Raw genomic sequence first — 19646 nt, 5'->3', positions numbered from 1 at the left:
TATCTTATAATGTGTTTTGGATACATTAATAGCTATATTCATTTCCAGGATATTCCAGGTATATAATCAAGTGCTGAAATCTATACAGGACATATACTTTGACTGTTATGTCAATGTATTTTTATATGTGTTTCCTGAACTGAAACTAAATCTTGTAAAATAAAAATGTCTATTCTAGGTACAAAGACAACTTATAGGTGTAAAATTTTAATTAGATTACTTTGATTTAATTTTGAAATGCACCTGGAGCAAAATTCAGACAGTACAACAAAGAAAAATACATTTGTCACCACAACCACTTTGCTCCCCTCTCCAGAAGGAACCAGAGTTATAAAATTTGTGTGAATTGTTCTGAAAATACATGTACATATATATATATATCCATATATGCATTTATTTCATTTTCTTTATAATAAAAAGTATAGTTTTCTGAACTATGAGGAAAAAAGCAAATCATAAGGTCATGATTTATTTGTAGGGTAAAAAACAAATCAAGGCAATATTTAACATAGGTATTAGATTATGTTTTTAGTTACTAAAAACTTTTTTTTTTTTTTTTTTTTTGAGACAGAGTCTCGCTCTGTTGCGCAGAGTGGAGTGCAATGGCGAAATCTCGGCTCACTGCAACCTCTGCCTCCTGGGTTCAAACGACTCTCCTGCCTCAGCCTCTTAAGTAGCTTGGGTTACAGGCACCTGCCACCACACCCTAATTTTTGTATTTTTAGTAGAGAAAGGGTTTCTCCATGTTGGTCAGGCTGGTCTCAAACTCCTGACCTCATGATCTGCCTGCCTTGGCCTCCCAGAGTGCTGGGATTACAGGCGTGAGCCACTGTGCCCGGCCTACTAAAAATATCTTAATAGGTAAATTTAATGAAAAATTAGATACAAACTCACTAATCATGAAACATTTGCTGTGATGATTTACGCATAAAGTAGTGCACTCAATTCTAATATTTAGAAAACTATAAAACAATTTTGAAATAGTTTTGAACAGCATTTGTTTATTGTGAACCTACATGGGAGAAGATTACATCAATGTACTCATGAGCGACAAAATTGAAATAAATGCAAGAATGTCCAGGGGCCGGTATATAATAAATGATCTGTAACATTTATGGCAAGATGTAAGTCAAATGCAGAGGTAATAAAGTCCCTGGCTTTGAATATCAATAGATAGATAAAGACACTTAAATATCTATACAGAAATGCTAGTTATGGTTTTGACTTTGTGAGCTGAATAGAGTGGAAATGAGTATAAATAATTGAAGCAAAAGATAATTCACTTCTTCTGCCCCACTTTTCTAGGGGAGTAAGGTGGAGAGAGCCTTATTTCCTTCTAGAAATGGAGAAGATACGGAACCAAGGCTTTCCCTATTTCCCTGAGTAACTGTGAAGGACAATGTCAACATTTTTTATTTCTTTCTTTTTTTTTTTTTTTTTTTTTTTTGAGACGGAGTCCCGCTCTGCCGCCCAGGCTGGAGTGCAGTGATCGTATCTCAGCTCACTGCAAGCTCCGCCTCCCGAGTAGCTGGGACTACAGGCGCCTGCCACCTCGCCCGGCTAGTTTTTTGTGTTTTTTAGTAGAGACGGGGTTTCACCGTGTTAGTCAGGATGGTCTCGATCTCCTGACCTCGTGATCCGCCCGTCTTGGCCTCCCAAAGTGCTGGGATTACAGGCTTGAGCCACCGCGCCCGGCCAATGTCTACATTTTTGAATAAAAAATGTTTGCCTATTGCTCTTATGAGGAAAGTAATTTTGTTCGTCAAGGCTTTCCCCTTGAAGAAATGTCTCTAAAACTAATTTATATTGGCATTGATATTACTATAATTTCTTTCGCATTTAGTTTAGGCCAGTTTGAAGCTGATAGTCCAAAGATATATAATCCCTGTGTAATATACACTTAGCATTATCAAATCAAAACCCTGTGTTTTTCCTTGGGATTAAGGTTGATTGCTATTCATATAAGTCATGCAAACTTCCAATGTGTCTTAAAACTATTATTTTCATCTTTTACTTGAAATCTTTCTTTATAGTACATGAGAATGAAATAGAGATGACCCATTGCATTCCTCATTATAGTTTCATCACAACCTAAGAAAAATTTAATTCATTTATCCTATCATCTTAATACTTACACACACACACACACACACACACACACACACACACACACACACACGCACACAAAGCCTCATTAAGCCGCTACATTATAAAATATTCTATACCATCTAGTGATCTTTTTATGGCAAAATTCAGCAACTATATCTATAATTTCATCTCTTTTGTCGCCTTACCTACTGTTGAATTTCTCTGGGTGTTTTTCTCTCATGATGTGGAATCTGTGTGCAATGGAGGCATCCTAAGGGAAGAAAATAGAAAACAAAAACAGGATGGTTTATGATCCTATTATCTCATGAAAATGTAGACTAAAATAAAAAAAAACATTTTAAAATGAACTTTTCTTTACAATATTATTGCCAAGAAGATTATGTGAAATTAGGCAAAAATGTGTGATCCATATAAATTATATGCAGAAGTGATTTATGTAATAATTTCACAATTGATTATTTGTTACATTTACATCTAAGACTTTATTGCTATTTAATTTCTATATCTCCTTTTAATGACCAGCTTTGACCTCATGTTCAATGTATGTTGAAGATAGCACATATGAGCGTAAATGTCAAATAGTAATTGAAAATATTGTTAAACAAGAGTTAGAAGGATGGCCTAAGTGGAGAAATGATCAGTACAGAAGCTCCTAATTATTTGAGATTAATTATGGGTAAAAAGATGGTGTGAGGGTGCATGTCTAGTAAAGATAAGTGCAATACTTGACTTCAGAATTTGCTTAGGTTGTCTTGATGTGTAATTAATAATAGTTTGTACCACAAGCAACTTTCTGGCATATCTCGTTGAATAGAAAAACAACAACAAAGAGCAAATTTTGGGGGAACTGTTGACAAATACAATTTGTCTCTGAGACTCCAAGTGCATCAGTTCTGACCCTAATGGATGTTTCTTACCTTTAGCAAATACAGATTTTTTTTCATGAGATAGAAATCGTACTCAATGTGTGAGACTGGTGAAATACTGCTATCCAAGCTTTTCAAGCACAGACTGCTGCAACTGACTCTAAACAATTATCTCTGTTATTCCAAGTGTGGAGATATTTTCCCATTCTTCATCCACACATGATTAATCACTCAAATGAGAAACTAATATATTTACCAGTCACCTCAATAGAAAAGGACTATTGTTGACGTTCACTGTTAATTTTGTTTCAAAGTGGAGATAAAAGTAAAAGAAAACCAAACGCAAGGAAATAAAGAAGTTGTGTATTTGAGAGAATCTTGAAAACACTAATCAAGGATTAAAAGTCTAATGAATGAAATGAAAGGCTAATGTGCTTACTCATGCATAACAAAGCGTGAGGCACAAAAAGAGAGGGACCAATGCCCACTGCAGATGGCAGAGAGTTGCAGGATAGAGCTAACTGTAATTTTTTCTGTGCAAACATTTGATACCCTAAAATTTGTCAAGTAATTGAATTAATCTACGAATGAAAATCACCCAGACACATAGATAGAGGTGTACAGAAACAATGCTTATAATAAAGGTTACAAAAATCCCCCTCTACGGTTTAATATTTAAGACCTTATTTTGCTATATACACATGGCCAACTTCCTGGTTTGCTAGGAAGTACAAATATCAAGATGGTTCACTTTTGTTGGTCCAATGATAACTCTCAAACTAGTCACAGAGTTCCTTTTTATAAATTTAATTCTGTTAAGTCATAAACATATTATACTTTATAATATGAAGTTGTCTTACTGTGGTATGAGATTACAGGAAAAACATCTGAACTGGGCTATTTATGGTATATGTAGCATGATCAATTAATTAATTTTGAAAAGCATTTATTTTTACTTTATCTGTAATCTGGTACAAAATCAATTTGGAATATCTTCCAATTAAATGCATACATTCAGCAGACTATTTAAACAAAACAAAGGAATATGAACCAAACACTAAAAATGAATGATCAATATTGCTTCCCATAGGGAGAGTATCATTGAATTTACTTCTGCTTGAATTATTTGTTTCTGCTAAGTTGGGGAGACTAAGACTTTTAAAAATAGATTGTGTAGTACATTTCTTTTTACAAGTGTATATTTTTGTAATAACAAATTTCTTCCTTTTTCAAAGCAACATAAACAGAATAGAGAAAGAGAGAGAGGAAAGAAGAGAGGAAGGAGGAGAAGAGAGGGGAGAGATAGCAAAAGACCATTTAAGTAGACTGACTATAATTGGGTAAACTCCTAGAAACACAGGACTGAATAGTCAAAGATAAAACTAATATTAGCTTATCTATCTTTAAGATTCTTGGGCAATGGATCATTTAGTTAAGAGGGGAAAAAATAAAACTTAGTGTCAAACACTAGCAGGTCTTTTCCTTGTGTTGAATAGGTTCCACCATAAAAAGAGAGCTGGCATTGCCGACTACAGGGTTGATAAGGAACAATGACAGCAGGTGTTCATTTGGATGAGAATTCAGACCCAATTCACATGGGACCCTGTCCCTTTGGCATAACCCCAAAGGGCTTGATAGAGTACTGCCAAAATCTGCAACATTATCCAGCAGCCATTTTTCAAGAGACACTAAAGGTTCTCTAAAGACAGACCAAATAAGAAAAAGCTAAAATGCCATTTTAAAATAAATTTTACCATTTCTGTCTGAATGCATTATAGTTTTTAGACAGCAGAAATAAATCAGCATTACTTCCACTTCCTAGAATGTGGAAACTCTGAATTCAGAATTTCTACTTCCAAGCCTTGTGACTTTAAACAAATTATTTATTCATTGAGAATCACAGCTTCCTTATCTTTAAAAGAGGATACTGATATCTCTTCAAAGTACCTCGGTGGAGGTTTAATATCATTCTCTATAGCAATTGGAACAATATTCTATATAGCTGGGATTTTCATACATCTTATATACAAACCAATATTTTCTTAAAGTTAAAAGAGAATGCTAAACATGGTTAAGTTACATATTTTTGAAATATATTTTTACAGACTCAAATTGCTTTTCATTATTTCCTTAACCTATATAGCTTTATTTTTAATTAAAAAAATCATATCTAAGAAATGAAAATAAATCAATTTTATTAAAGCAAAACAAATTTAAACCTCATTGTGCTATTCAAACAGTAAAAAACTAATCAGCAACATTTTTGCTATATTTACATATATAAGTATATACTAATATATGTATATCAAATAATCAGTTTATTAGCCATATCTGTCTCCAATACTTGGCCACTAGTATTTTTCTGAAATGTATTTTTCCTTTTTCTGTATAGGCTTATTTATATTTTAAATAAAATTGCCCTAAATCTCCAAATTTGCATTTTATGATATTAATTTGAAAAGCTGATTATTTTCTATGGATCATAACTTTTCAATTGAGAGACTATTCTATATGTGTTGAGATCCCAGAGCCTATAGCAAATCCTGCTGAGGAGAATATTGTTTTTATAAAATGTAAAATATATCTACCCAAATATTGTTATCAATATTATATTTTATTCTGTTTAAAGAATCTTTCTCTCACAAATAGTTTCTAAAATTTGTCAAGTAAATTGTTCTGGTTTTTGATGATTTGGCCATTGCACCACATTAAATATCTTTTCAATTTTATTCCATTTTAGAATAGAATATAAATATATCCAATTAGAAATGAGTTATTAAAAATCTAATTTTAGAATTAAATTTTAGAATTAAAATTTTAGAATTAAAAATAATCTTGCATACTCTATGGGTTTTTATTGTTGAAATAATTTAGTTCTTCCTTGGTTTTGGAGGAATAAATTCCAATCTATCCCTGTGTGCAAACTTTTCTTTTCCTCAAAAATTGTAATTTACTAAGAAGTTTCAAAAGCTGAAGTTTTCAGTGCTCTATTTGTTGAATATTTTATTAAAGATTTCCAGTAATATTTTTGAAGTGTTATTGCATACAAGAAAATTGCCAGTTTTAAGTGTACACTTCAATAAGTTTTGTCAAAGGTATACAGGAACAACAATCTTTTCCTATGCTTTTGTTCATTCATATTTCTTCTTACGTGGACTACATATTGAAGTCTGTGTCCATTTGTCTCTGTATATTAAATTGACTGGGTTCAAGACCCAGCTCTAAATTTTACTGAATATTTTACCTCGAAAAGTTTGCTTAGATTTTCATTTTCCTGTATTAAAATAAGAATAATTTTAATATCTGCCTTGCTTTGAAGATCTGCTGTTCTAATACCTGGAAGATAACTGGAACTGTGCTTGGTGTATAGAAAGCAAGAAAATAAATGTTAGCTGTTACTATTATTGAAATATATTCATGATTTTGAGACACATAATACCTTCTTATTTGGTTTATTGAGATAGTTAATTAAATAAATTGCATAATCTTTAAGATGAAGTACATGAGGAAATTTTTGCTTTGGTATTCAGAATTTTATGGGTTATGCATTCATATTTGATAAATTATCTAACAAACTCAAAAGGGTCAGGAATATCACACTATACTTAAACTTCACATAAATATTTCTGCACTAGTACATATGAATATTGACTCAAGGAAAGATACATTAACAATGTGAGATAGAGCTAACTGTAATTACAGTTACACTAGAAACACTACACTTTGTAATACTACAAAGAGCAGCTTAGTTCAGGTTATAGTTCTCACCAAGAAACTATACAAATTCGGGTTTTCAAAGCTTTGTTAGATTGAGCTTTTAGATAAGAGATTGTGGTTCTGTATTTCCCATCTGAAATAAAACAATGTTTGCTCTCCTGACAATCTTTACCTGAATGTACTGTGCTCTCCTGACAATCATTACCCGAATGATTTATATACTATTTATATAAGGCACTATTTTTACCTGTTAATATTTTTAAAGAAAATTACAATTAATAGCCACAAGTGGGATTATTTCCCAGGCAGATTGTATCAGATATTATCTGTAGTGCTGGGTTGATAAATAGAGCCAGAAAGTTTCCTTCTTTATGCTGCAGAATAGTTAATAATGCATGGGAATTATTTGCTTTTTAATCATCTGTGAAATGTTGGCCTGGCATTTTTTTTTTTTTTGGAGAAATTAACATTTTGGTTTTCTTATTTTTTCTGATATATTAGTTTTTCTATCTCTTCATAAATTATGTTTTTTATTACCTCATCTATAGTGGGCTCAATGGTGCTCCACAAAAAGCTATCAGATCCTAATAGCTGGAACCTGGTAACTTTTTTTTTACAGAAGTGACCAAGTTCATGACTGATATTGATTGGAACCAGTGACTCCTCTCTACATTGTACTTTCTTTTTGCGGGAATAGGAATGTGTACAACTGTCATACTATGCTTTTTTTGCCACTGTATTTTGAAAGCACATAACTTATTTTCTACTTTCACATGTCCACAAATGGAGAGATATTTTACCTGAAGATGGATCATACCAAGTGTCATCTATATCTGATTTAGATTATTTACATGATAAGCTTTGGAACTTGGAGCTGAAGATATTTAGATCAGATTTTCTACTTAAGTTGATGATGTAAAGGACTGAGACATTTGGGGATATCAAGATGAGGTAAATGTATTTTGCACACAGACATGAATCTTTGGGGGCCAGAGGACAGTTAGCAGTGGGATGACTATGATCCCTAAACATATCAGGTCCTAATCTCTAGAACCCTGAAATGTTACCTTACATTGGTAAAGGTTTTTGAAAATATTATTAATAATTTTGTGATGAGAAGATTATCCAGGTGGGACCTAATTCCTTTCACAATTTCCTTATGAGACAGAGACAGAGATTAGACAGGAGGAGACGATGCAACTATAAAGGCAGACATTGGAGTGGTGCAGCTACAACTTAAAGAATGTTGAAAGCCACCAGAAGCCAAGAGCGGCACGAAATGTTTTCTTCCCCACCGCCTCTGGGGAGAACGTAAACCTGGGAGCACCTTGATTTTGGTCCAGGGATACTAAATTTGGATTTTCATCTCTTGAACTGTGAGACAATACATTTCTCACCTATTATAAGCCAACAGGTTTATGGTAATTTGGTTATAGCAAGCATGGGAAACTTATACTTCATCTGTTCATGTAGGGTTTTTTGGTTTTCTTTGAGAAAAACATTATTCTATAATATTTCAATTCTTTCTTGAATCCATGTTTTTTCATCCTCTTAATTTGAATTTGCATTATTTTTTGTGTTTAACATGCAGTTTAGAATCTATAACTTAGCAAAAAGACGTATGAGCACATTAGAACAGGCATAGCAAAGTCTATATATGTGTCAGTTCCACAAAGTCAACATACAACGACCAAACAGCAAAACTCTAGAGGTAAAAATGGTTGTTTTGAAAAGAAAGATTTATTTTAATGTGATGATATAGTGTGGATGTTTTCCCCTCTGAATATCATGTTGAATTGTGTTCTCCAGTGTTGGAGGTGGGGCCTCGTGGGAGGCAATTAGATCATGGGGGCATATTTCTCATGAGTGCTTCAGCACTATCTCCTTGGTGCTGCTCTTGCCACAGTGGGTGAGTTCTCGTGAGATCTGGCTTCCTAAAGTGTGTGGCATCTCCCCCCTACCTCCTGTTCCTGCTATTGCCATGTTAGGCACCTGTTGCCCCTTTGCCTTCCACCATGACTGTCAGCTTCCTCAGGCCTTAGCAGAAGCATATGCTGGTGCTATGCTTCCTGTATAGTCTGCAGAACCTTGAGCCAATTAAGTCACTTTTCTTAGAAACTACCCAGCCTCAGGTGTTTCTTTATAGCAAGCAAGAATGGCCTAACACACCCCAGACAGCACTGCTGAGTATTTATTTAACATTGTATGTGCAGTCTTTAGAAATATAACAGATCAAGAGTTAAACAATAAAAGTTACATGTATCATAAAGAAAAAGAAAGGCTATCATTATACATGATATAATGTTCTATTTAAGCAAATTCAAAGAAATAAACTGAAATCCACATAAACTGAGAGAAGAGTTTAACGTTTCCCAGATATAGGAATAGTATATAATAATTAGTGGAACTGACAACATTAAAACAAAGTAACAGAAAATAATACCATTTACAATGGCAAAAGTAATTATAAATATATAGGTAAAAAGTCTCCCAATCTGAGTCCTACGGTTGAAAAATAATAATTACTGAAAGACACATCACACACACACACACACACACACACACACACACACACAAAATCAGTGGAGGTGCATGCTATCCTGAGTTACAAAGATTTAGGGAGTTGATGTTACAGTATCTGAGGAATGACAGAAGCTCTTCTAAATGTGAGCAAAGGTAGGAGCACCTGGACTTTTCTCTGTTAGACTGCATTTTTTGTATTGGACCTAATGCTCATGAGGGGTGTGTGTGTGTGTATGTGTGTATGTGTGTGTGTGTGTGTGTGTGTGATTCCACAGGAACTCAGACGCATTATGTTGCACATCTGCAAGTTCGCCTGCTGTGAATACTTCAGATGGAACCCATTGTGGATTTCTGTTACTTAGTTTTGGATTACATTGCTGGAACAATCAGGGCGTTTTTCTAGAATGAAATAACTTAGAGACTTGGAGAAATACATGATTGAAAGCAAGTTAATGGGATTCAGAATAAAGCAAATCCCTAGAGTAGGATATTGGATTTGCTGAATGGTACGTGAAAATTTAAAACCATATTTTAAATAGGGACACCTGGCCGGGTACAGTGGCTCATGCCTGTAATCCCACCACTTTGGGAGGCTGAGACAGGCAGATCACTTGAGACTAGCCTGGCCAACATGGTGAAACCCCGTCTCTACTAAAAATACACACACAAAAAAGGCCAGGCATGGTGGTGAGCACCTGTAATCCCAGCTACTGGGAGGCTGAGGCAGGAGAATCACTTGAACCCAGGAGGTGGAGGTTGCAGTGAGCTGAGACTGCACCACTGCACTCTGGCCTGGGTAACAAGAATAAAACTCCATCTCAAAAAAAAAAAAAATAGGGACACCTTTGTATAAAGGAGGCTGCACCCGTGAGCAGGTTCCAAGTGAATTATTTAATTTCTAGGGTATTTGATATTGGGTGATGGCAAAATTTATATTAGAATTCAGTTTAAGTTATTAGTTTCAAACTTTATAATCCACTTTAGTCTATTTAAAAAAAATAATTATTGATATATAATGTTGGACACAGTCATATCACTCTTGTGATTATGTTACAGAGGGCAGTGATAACTGGGTTATCTGTGAGATAACGCCTGCCTTACTTCAGCATCTTCCCATTGTCCCTCCCACTCAGGAAGGGCCACTTGGGAGAGTAGTAATTATACACTGAGAGAAGGTGAAGTATCATTATTCCATCAAAACCAGAAGGTGGCCTCTAATCTGAAGAAGTGCACTATTGTAATTGGAGGAAAGTTTACTCTTTTTAAATGACTACCAAAAAGTCTGCGGGAAACCACATAGGATCATGCAGAATACTGTCGTAGGTAAAACACTCGTATGTCCAAAGGGACAATGTGAGGAGCTAGTTACCAGACCTAGAGGGAAAGAGTTATGTAGAGAAAACGGCCTTGGGAAGAAAAGACATCCAGCCCCAGGTGACTTTTTCACCAAGGTATCCAGGAACATAAGAACCCGAACCCTGATTTCCTTCCTCTCATCTACTGCGGAGATCTCAACCGGCCAACTCCACCAGAAGATAGAGAGCAAGGGAACTTTGCTGTCTTCTATACAGGACATTTCTCAGGGAGACAGCCGAATGGACAAGGGCAGAGAGAATATCTACAGAGGCAAACAGAAGCACCCAGAACACAGGGACCACAGTCCTTGAGATTTAATGCTTATGGTAGAATGGAGAGCTGTGTGTGCACAAAAGTCTAAAAAGCACCAGTACCAAATCTATGATAAAGTATTGACAATTATTAATTAAGGTGACCACTGGAGTATCAATATAAATTTTTATATTTTCCACTATACATTATGCATTAAACATTGACATTTAAATTTCAATAATTTAGATTAAAAGTATTTCATTAAATCTATAGATTTAATTTAATTGAAGTAAAAGATTAATCTTGTGTCTTATTAAAATGGATACGTAGCATTACCTTTAACATTTTCATAATGGCAACAGTCATCTTGTTAAGTAACACATGCCATGTACTGTGGTGGGCAGAGTGTATAGGGTTATTCACTTTCCATGAAATGACTCCAGACTGCCAAGTGGTAGTTGTGACTTCTAATATTTTCAGGATTTTTAACTTATTTCCTCTTCCATCATATTAGACTGTTTAACATTCACATCCTGCTGCAAACAACATGCCTGTCCCTATCAGTTTCCTCCTATTTGCTTGATTTTAATTTTCATGTATTGAAAAGAATTTTAAATTTGAATTGACCTTAAATAATGCTCATAGGTTAGACAAGTAAAGTGGTTTTTAAAAAGCCAAGATGAATCTAGAATAGGACCAATAAGCACAAAAGGAGCTGGATTAAAACTCTATGGGCTTCTACCATAAGCGAATGTTAGTAATTATCTATGTGAACTTTAAGTTGATCATTGTAACTATTTCTAAATATTTAATTATGCCTACTGCCTAGATTTGCATTTTATTCCAAAAAGTCAAAGTTCTTAAGAAACTTTTTTTTTTTTTTTTATTGAAAGACAGAATCTCTCTCTGTCACCAAGGCTGGAGTGCAATGGTGTGATTACAGCTCACTGCAGCCTTGAACTCCTGGGCTCAAGTGGTCCTCTTGCCTTGACCCCTCAAGTAAGCTGGGATTATAGGCATGAGCCATCATGCCTGACTTATGTTTCTTTTTTTTTCTTTAGAGACAAGAGATGAAGTCAAGCTATGTTGTCCAGGCTACTCTCAAACTCCTGGCCTCAAGTGATTCTCCTACTTCAGCCTCCAAAAGTGTTGGAATTAACAGGTGCAAGCCAATGTACCTGGCAAAAATTACCTTTGACAAATCAATTATTATTGGAAATAAAATATATTTCTCATCTGCTGTAAACAAAAACTTATGAAAATTACGACGGAATATGGCATGATTGAAAGCAAATGTACAAATGATTACTATGAGTTTCAGTTCCAAAACAGAAACCCATGATTACAGCTAGGGAATCAGATGAGGAGATTTTAATTACGTTTTAATAATCTTACTGAGAATTTCTCTAGGTTACAAGTATTTCATACAGAAGAATTCATGAAGTTGGGTAGACTAACTCAAAATATGAAAAAAAATTGACGTCAGAGAGTCTAGAGACGACTTCCAAGAAGAGAATATAAATTATAAATCCCACTCTTGCTCTTTCCTGCATACAATACATAGCATTAGCAATGCCAGAAAACTTCTGTATGGTCTTTTCACATAATTAACTGTAAGCTTCAGGAACAAACTCGCAGAAAGAATAAATTTACCATACACTTACTATAACTACAAATATATCATTTCTGTGATTAAAATGCTCCCTTAAATACTCAATTTCTTCTACCAAGCAAATTCCAGACTCATTTTTAATGGATTAAAGAGATGGAATTTCTCTCAAGGCATGTATTTTAATTAAAAATCTCTAGATTTAGGTCAGGCTCAGTGGCTTACACCTGTTATCCCAGCACTTTGGGAGACTGAGGTGGGCAGATCACCTGACGTCAGGAGTTTGAGACAAGGAGTTTAAGACCAACATGGTGAAGCCCCATCTCTATTCAAAAAAAAGTATATTATATATATAAAATACATATAAATATATTAAAAAGTATATATTTTAAAATATATTATAAAATATAATAAAAAGTATATTTTATACATATATATATATTTAGCTCAGTGTGGTGGCACGCACCTGTAGTCCCAGCTATTCAGGAGGCTGAGGCAGGAGAATCGCTTGAACTCAGAAGGAGGAGATTGCAGTGAGCCGAGATTGTACCACTGCACTCCAAACTGGATGACAGAGCAAAACTCCGTCTCCAAAAAAAACCAAAAACATAAACAAAAACAACAACAAAAAAACCCTCCAGATTTAGGTCTAGAAATTGAAAATGAAGAAAATTGTCCAGAGCATACAATCAGCAACTGACTTAAAAATGTAATCCAACAGGTCTCAGAAGAAACAGATCATCTGTGTCTTAACATAGAATCAGTCTACTTCCCTGAGTCTCATCTGACAAGAAAATACTTAACAAAAATCTTTACTAAGATGATCATAGGCCTAGAATATTTCACAAACTCTGCCTGTACCTATTGAATAATGTATGGTTCCAATGTGTTTTGATCTCCCTCTAATAGAATCCGTATTTCATAGTTTCCATTCCTGTTTCTCAATTAGAAAACAATGACAGGTATATAAACTTACATAGCTAAAATATTTACTATAATCCCTTGCTTGAGATTTTGAATTGAGAAATCAAGTCAATATAATATATTTTAAACTGTTCATTTCACAGTAAATTAGATATTTAACTCTGTTTTAGTTTCTGGAAACCCTAAGTGTTTTTGCTGATATATATTATTTTCAATAATCAAGATATCTTTTTCAGTTAATGCACAAAGGTTGTATCCATCAATTACATTTATGTCTCAGGTTGATCAGTCATTACTGTATTCATTCAATCTGATAAAAGCTGCAAATGTGTTCAGTGCTTTGATGTAATTTCCGTAAATCTGCAAAGAAAGATGTATCATCTTTGAATACCCAAGGGTTTGGAATGTGACCGCATAATACTTATTTTGCAAAAGAAATCCAAGTCAAAACCTCATGTGCATTTGCAATCATTAAACTGAAGTGGGGAATGACCAAAGTGGTATGAGTGGTCGCCAGTAACTTGGGATGAGATGGGAGAGTAAGATGTAGGGATACAGGCAGCAGTGGAGTCTGAAGTGGACACAAAGGAGGAGGGGAAATGAGATAGAAGAAAAACCATGTTTACTATCTACAAGTAGGAATGAGAATAGATCTCAAAGGTGAGGGAGGAAATAAGCCTGCATTTGAGGCTAAGGGGTCCCTTGAGAGTTATACTGGGACAGAGAGAAGGGAGCTGGATAGTGTGGTGGAACCACAACTAGAAATAATATAACCTTCATGGCAAAAGTCTCAAAGTAAGGCTTTCTATAACATTCATTAACTCAAGAATGTCAACAGTATCAATGCTGTACCCAGAACAGAGTGCAAAGTGCAATTATATAGTTTTTAATCCCATTTAATTTCCTTAGTGAATCTATGAGGTAAATATTGTTTTTGAGAAAAAAAAAACTGAAACTTAATTCGTTTACACAACTCAGCAAAAATCGAGTTAAAGTAGCCAAAACTTAAACCAGAATATATGTAGCTATATGTAAATAGCACATAGTTACATAGTCTTCTATCTCAAAAGGCTTTAGCATATGAATTCCAAAGAGAGTCAAGCTTTATTATAAGAATACTTTCCAAAATATAGTTATATTCTTTATACCTGAAAGACAATTGTATTAACAATTTGGTTAATTTCAATTAGATATCTCAAAGTGGCAGCATAGTTTATTTATTTGCATCTCATTTCATCTAGGCAGCCATGTGCCCAGCTAATAAACAAATAAATTCTGAATTTCCTGGGTTCCTTTGTAACTAGAAATGGTTGTCTAGATAGAGGTCCATTCCACCGCTCATCACTACCACTTTACTCATGGGAATGTGGACTTAATTCCTGAAAAGTGAAAAAGGGGAAAAAAGGAGTCCAGTCCTTTAAAACAACTTGAAGCTGTCATACTGGCTTTGAACTAACTTCTTTCAGTTGTCCTGGGAAAAGAAGCCTGGGATTTAGGACTTTGTTATTGTTCCATAAAGCCTATCACGATCCTAACTGAAACAAAGGTTATCATTTATTCAGTGCCTCATTCCTGTGAGAACATAAAATTAGGGAGTCAGTGAATTCTGTAATGGATATTTCTACAAAATATTTCACTTAATTACTTTTCTTTAGAGACAAAATTACAGAACTTTATATTTATATACAGCTGCGTGATTTCCAAAGGATTTTCTGGTAAATTATACATTTTGACCTGATTAATGGCGGGAATTTTTTTTTAATGCAGAAAAAGGAGAGATGTTAATGTCTGCCTTTTAGAAAGAATGGATCTGAGTTTAAGGGACTTTCTAGAGATTATGCAGCTCCCTAGATGTGAGAATGAGTTTAGTCTTTAAACTCCCAATCCATAACTCATGGTGCTACTTCCATATTGATATGGTTTGGCTGTGTCCCCACCCAAATCTCATCCTGAATTTTAGCTCCCATAATTCCCATGTGCTATGAGAGGGAGTAGGTGGAAGATAATTTAATCACGGCGGCGTTTTCCCCCATATGGTTCTCATGGTAGTGAATAAGTCTTATGAGATCTGATGGTTTTTTAAGGGGAAACTCCTTTCACTTGGCTCTCATATTCTCTCTCTTGTCTGCTGCCATGTAAGATGTGCCTTTTACCTTCTGCCATGATTGTGAGATCTTCCCAGGCACATAGAACTGTGAATCCATTCAATCTCTTTTTCTTTATAAATTATCCAGTCTCAGGTATGTCTTTATCTGCAGCATGGAAATGGACTAATACACATCTCACCAAGCAATATGGATTACTGGATAATTCACTTGATGTTAATTTTCATGAAGAACCACTTCTGCTTTTTTCTCTAAGGTATTTCATCATTTATTGTTGCCAATGCCATTAGCATCCAATATTTCCTAAAAGAACACATATTATTCAGAAATTTGTGTCCATAATTCTATTCTTAACCTAATGGTAGGTTTTATTTAATTAATGATTTAGTTCCTGGAGGATGTTAAAAAACAAAATAATGTTGATTGGTTCTTTTTAAATGATAAATAGCATTTGTCCTTACTCTTTGTTCTCAATAATAATATTATTTTAAATGTCCTTTATTGTAATCATAGTAATTAAAGAAAATCAAATCAGTAAATTAATAGCTTAAAATCATAATGAGAGACTCCTAATTTATCTAACTTAAGTTAGAAAAATTGAATCCAACATCCCTCAGCAAAAATATCTCATACCTCAGTGCTACAAAGAACATTGCAAAAAGTGACTGCAGAACTCCCACAACACTAAACTACTCTTTGAAAGAGAATATAGGCCTATTACATTATCCTCATAAATGATTAATATTTAATTCATAAAAGATTACAGAGATAAAAGTGTTTTGTTTATAATGTAATATAAAAATTAAAATCTATTGTGTATCTAGAAAAAATTCTAGACATAAAACCTATAAGGGGAAATTGCTCCTGTTAATCTTTGCTTTTATTACCCCCAAACGGGGCTATAACTAGTCTATTGAAGACTCTCCTATGGGCAGCAGAGAAAAGAACAATAATATGAACAGGTTTTATGTACTGCAGAAGGATCAAATCTTGTTGATGGAGTGAGGGGGTAGCTATTATCTAGGGTGGGGTTACAGCTGGAGTTGAAAGCCCTGAGGGAAAATTTAAAAATGTCAATTAAAGAACATATATAAGATATTACTTTGGTGGCATTTAAAATATTTGCTCATGTTTTTCCAACCTAAAAACAAAGGTCTAATCTTTATGCAAGGAAAATTATCTATATTTTGGATTGTTTGAAGAAAAGTAAATAAACTGATACATTTGTTAGTGTGGTACAGCTTACAGGGATTCACAGAATTAATGGATATTAGATATATTACTTTAATCTCTGTTTTCTGCAAATCATGAACACCCCATGATGGGGTTCTACAGTTCTAGACCTGATGTCTTTCTAGGTCTGACCTATTATGCCATGATAAAGTAATTTAACAAACACCTCTAAAAATAAAACACATGGTTCACCTAAAAAATAACAGGGGCCAAGAAATGTAAATCCTTTTGACAGTTAACATTCAACAGCAATAACAACTCAATACAATTACACATATAAAGGACATGACAAAAACGGGTTAAACTTTAATGGATTGAAAGAAATATTATAATTATACTGTTTGTAGATTGTAATAAGTAGTAATAGCCATAGTCAAATTTTGCAAACATGGAACTATCCTTGTATGCTTACATAGACATAACCATTTTTCAATACATCTACTTTGAATGCTTAATCTATGCAAACTTTCAGAGGCATATTTGCCTAGTGTTAGTATTTTTGATAAAATAGTTTTATGTTAGTTTCCAGCAAAATGGTTCTCTAATTAGGCATGTATATGTGATCAATTATGTTTGTTTGAATAAATTATGGATTGAAAATGGAGTTTTACGTTCTGCTTTGCTATTTGAAGACTAAAAGGAAGAGATTGTAATGCTTGATTAAATAGTGTTTCATCATTTTGTTTATTAGCTGGGCACATGGCTGCCTAGATGAAATGAGATGCAAATAAATAAACTATGCTGTCACTTTGAGATATCTAATTGAAATTAACCAAATCATTAATATAATGCTAATATAATGCTAATACCATATTTTCCCCTTAGCTACAGGGTATATATTCTAAGACTCTCAGTAAATGCCTGAAACTACAGATAGTACAGAATCGTGTATATATGTATATATATGGTTTTCCCATACATATGGAAATACCTATGATAAAATTTAAATTAGAAATTGGGTACAGTACATAATAACAATAACTAATAACAAAATAGAAAAATTATCACAATATACTGTCATAAAAGTTATGTGAATGTGGTGTTTCTCTCTCCCAAAATATTTTCGTGTACTGTAGTCACCCTACTTCTTGTGATGAAACAAGATGATATGAAGCTTACAGGATGAGATAAAGCGAAGTGAATAGGCACCATGAAGTTAGCATTGGGCTACTAGTGACCTAAGTGGCAGGTAGCATATTCAACATGGATTCTCTGGACAAAGGGATGATTCAGGACCTGGGTGGGAGGTCCAGGGATGGTCCAAGATTTCATCATGCTACTAGAACAGTGTGCAATTTAAAACATATAAATTGTTTATTTCTGGAATATTTGATTAACATTTCAGACTATGGTTGACTGCAGTAACTGAAACCATGGAAAGCACAACCACGGATAAAGGGGACTACTGTCATATTAATATTTCAGACTATGGTTGACTGCAGTAACTGAAACCGTGGAAAGCACAACCACGGATAAAGGGGACTACTGTCATATTAAGCATTCTATATTTCTGGACTTACCCACCATGTAAACTTTTCACATATTACAATGTCATCATAAAATACCATGGCTATCATGGTATCATACACACACATGCACACACACACACACACACACACACACACACGGCTATGTATACATCATAGCAATTAAACTGAAATGTGATGTTAGTCATGTGTCATATCCAATATAAAATCTATACTTACATGTATGGCCAAAATGGTCCACGTTATTTTGGCACCAATGTATTAGCTTCAATGTTTCAAGCTCTTTGAAGGTTTAAAATATATGAAAACCCTCTGCATATTAAATTATTTTAAAAGCCTCCTTGTTCAGAAAAGACACATAATCAAAATATATTGTCTTATGGAAGTATTCCTTAAAAGACTACATTTTCTATGATATTAACTTAGTAGTCAAGTATTAGTATTAGTTCATTTCTTATCTGGCAATTTATCTTTTATATTCATATAGTATTTTAATTTTAGAATTTTATAAAATGAGATTTTAGATGCCTAACAAAATGTATAAGCATCTTGAGACAATCTACATTTAGTGATTCAAATGGGACACTTTTTTTCTGTACTGTGCTAATCTTAATTTGTGATCCTATCCCCCCAAAAGAAATAAAAATTAGTCTTTGCAAATATAAGAATATAAGTTTAGCCTACGTTTATTCATCATTTCAAATAAGCAATATTTATGGGTTAACCCCACTTATGGCTTAATATGGCATTCACTTATTAAGAATGGTAACCACCTTAAATTAGTCTCGCAAACAAAATGTTATGGGACACCTTGTATTGCAATATTTTGCCAGGCAAAACATCACTCATTCTCTGACATCAAATATGCAAAGTGAGTAGAAGGTTGAAAGCGCCTATGACTTTTTAAAGGTATTCAAAATTATACATTTGTAAAGCACTGCTTTGCTTCCATGATTTAGTTAAATCATTTTATGTATTTCAAATTGTATGCCTTTGTTTCACTCTAACATGAAATTTAAAAAAATACATACACTTAACCAGTATCTACTCTTACTAATATATACAATCCACATGGATCTGCATGTTATATGGCTTCATAACACAACAGTAAACTATCTTCACATGATTAGTAATACTATTTTTAAAATGTCTTCAAGAAAGACAAAGGTTAAATAGACAAAATTTGATAGTATTGTTGATATCTATCAGAATCAAATTATTTATTTTCTGTTGCTTAAATGAAAAGCACAAATATATTCCTATTGTATTTCAAGTTGACCCATGATTCTCTAGATGTAGTCCCCACTAATCAGTGGCACCATTGAATTCAGAGATAAATCCTTCCTGATACACACAATGGAAAATACTTTAATAAGTGAACACATAAGAATCTATAATACCATTGCACAAAGAGAATAATGGTCAACAAATGGCTCTTTTAAAATGCATTACTTGTCACTAAATA

The 19646-nt window shown here is 33.8% G+C and overlaps 1 protein-coding gene across 26 annotated transcripts in view; it reads right to left on the bottom strand.

Moving 5' to 3' along the window:
* The window catches only part of DGKB (diacylglycerol kinase beta), a 764643-nt gene that overhangs the window by 333145 nt on the left and 411852 nt on the right, over positions 1-19646 (bottom strand). For all 26 annotated transcript variants that reach the window (XM_005550071.5, XM_065542255.2, XM_065542256.2 and 23 more), the window contains one exon: positions 2295-2359. In XM_005550071.5, coding sequence (XP_005550128.1) covers positions 2295-2359 — 65 coding nt within the window. The remainder of the gene's footprint in view (positions 1-2294; positions 2360-19646) is intronic.

This window comes from Macaca fascicularis, chromosome 3 (genome assembly GCF_037993035.2).
Source record: "Macaca fascicularis isolate 582-1 chromosome 3, T2T-MFA8v1.1".
Taxonomy (NCBI): domain Eukaryota; kingdom Metazoa; phylum Chordata; class Mammalia; order Primates; family Cercopithecidae; genus Macaca; species Macaca fascicularis.
This window is presented reverse-complemented; position numbering and strand designations above follow the sequence as displayed.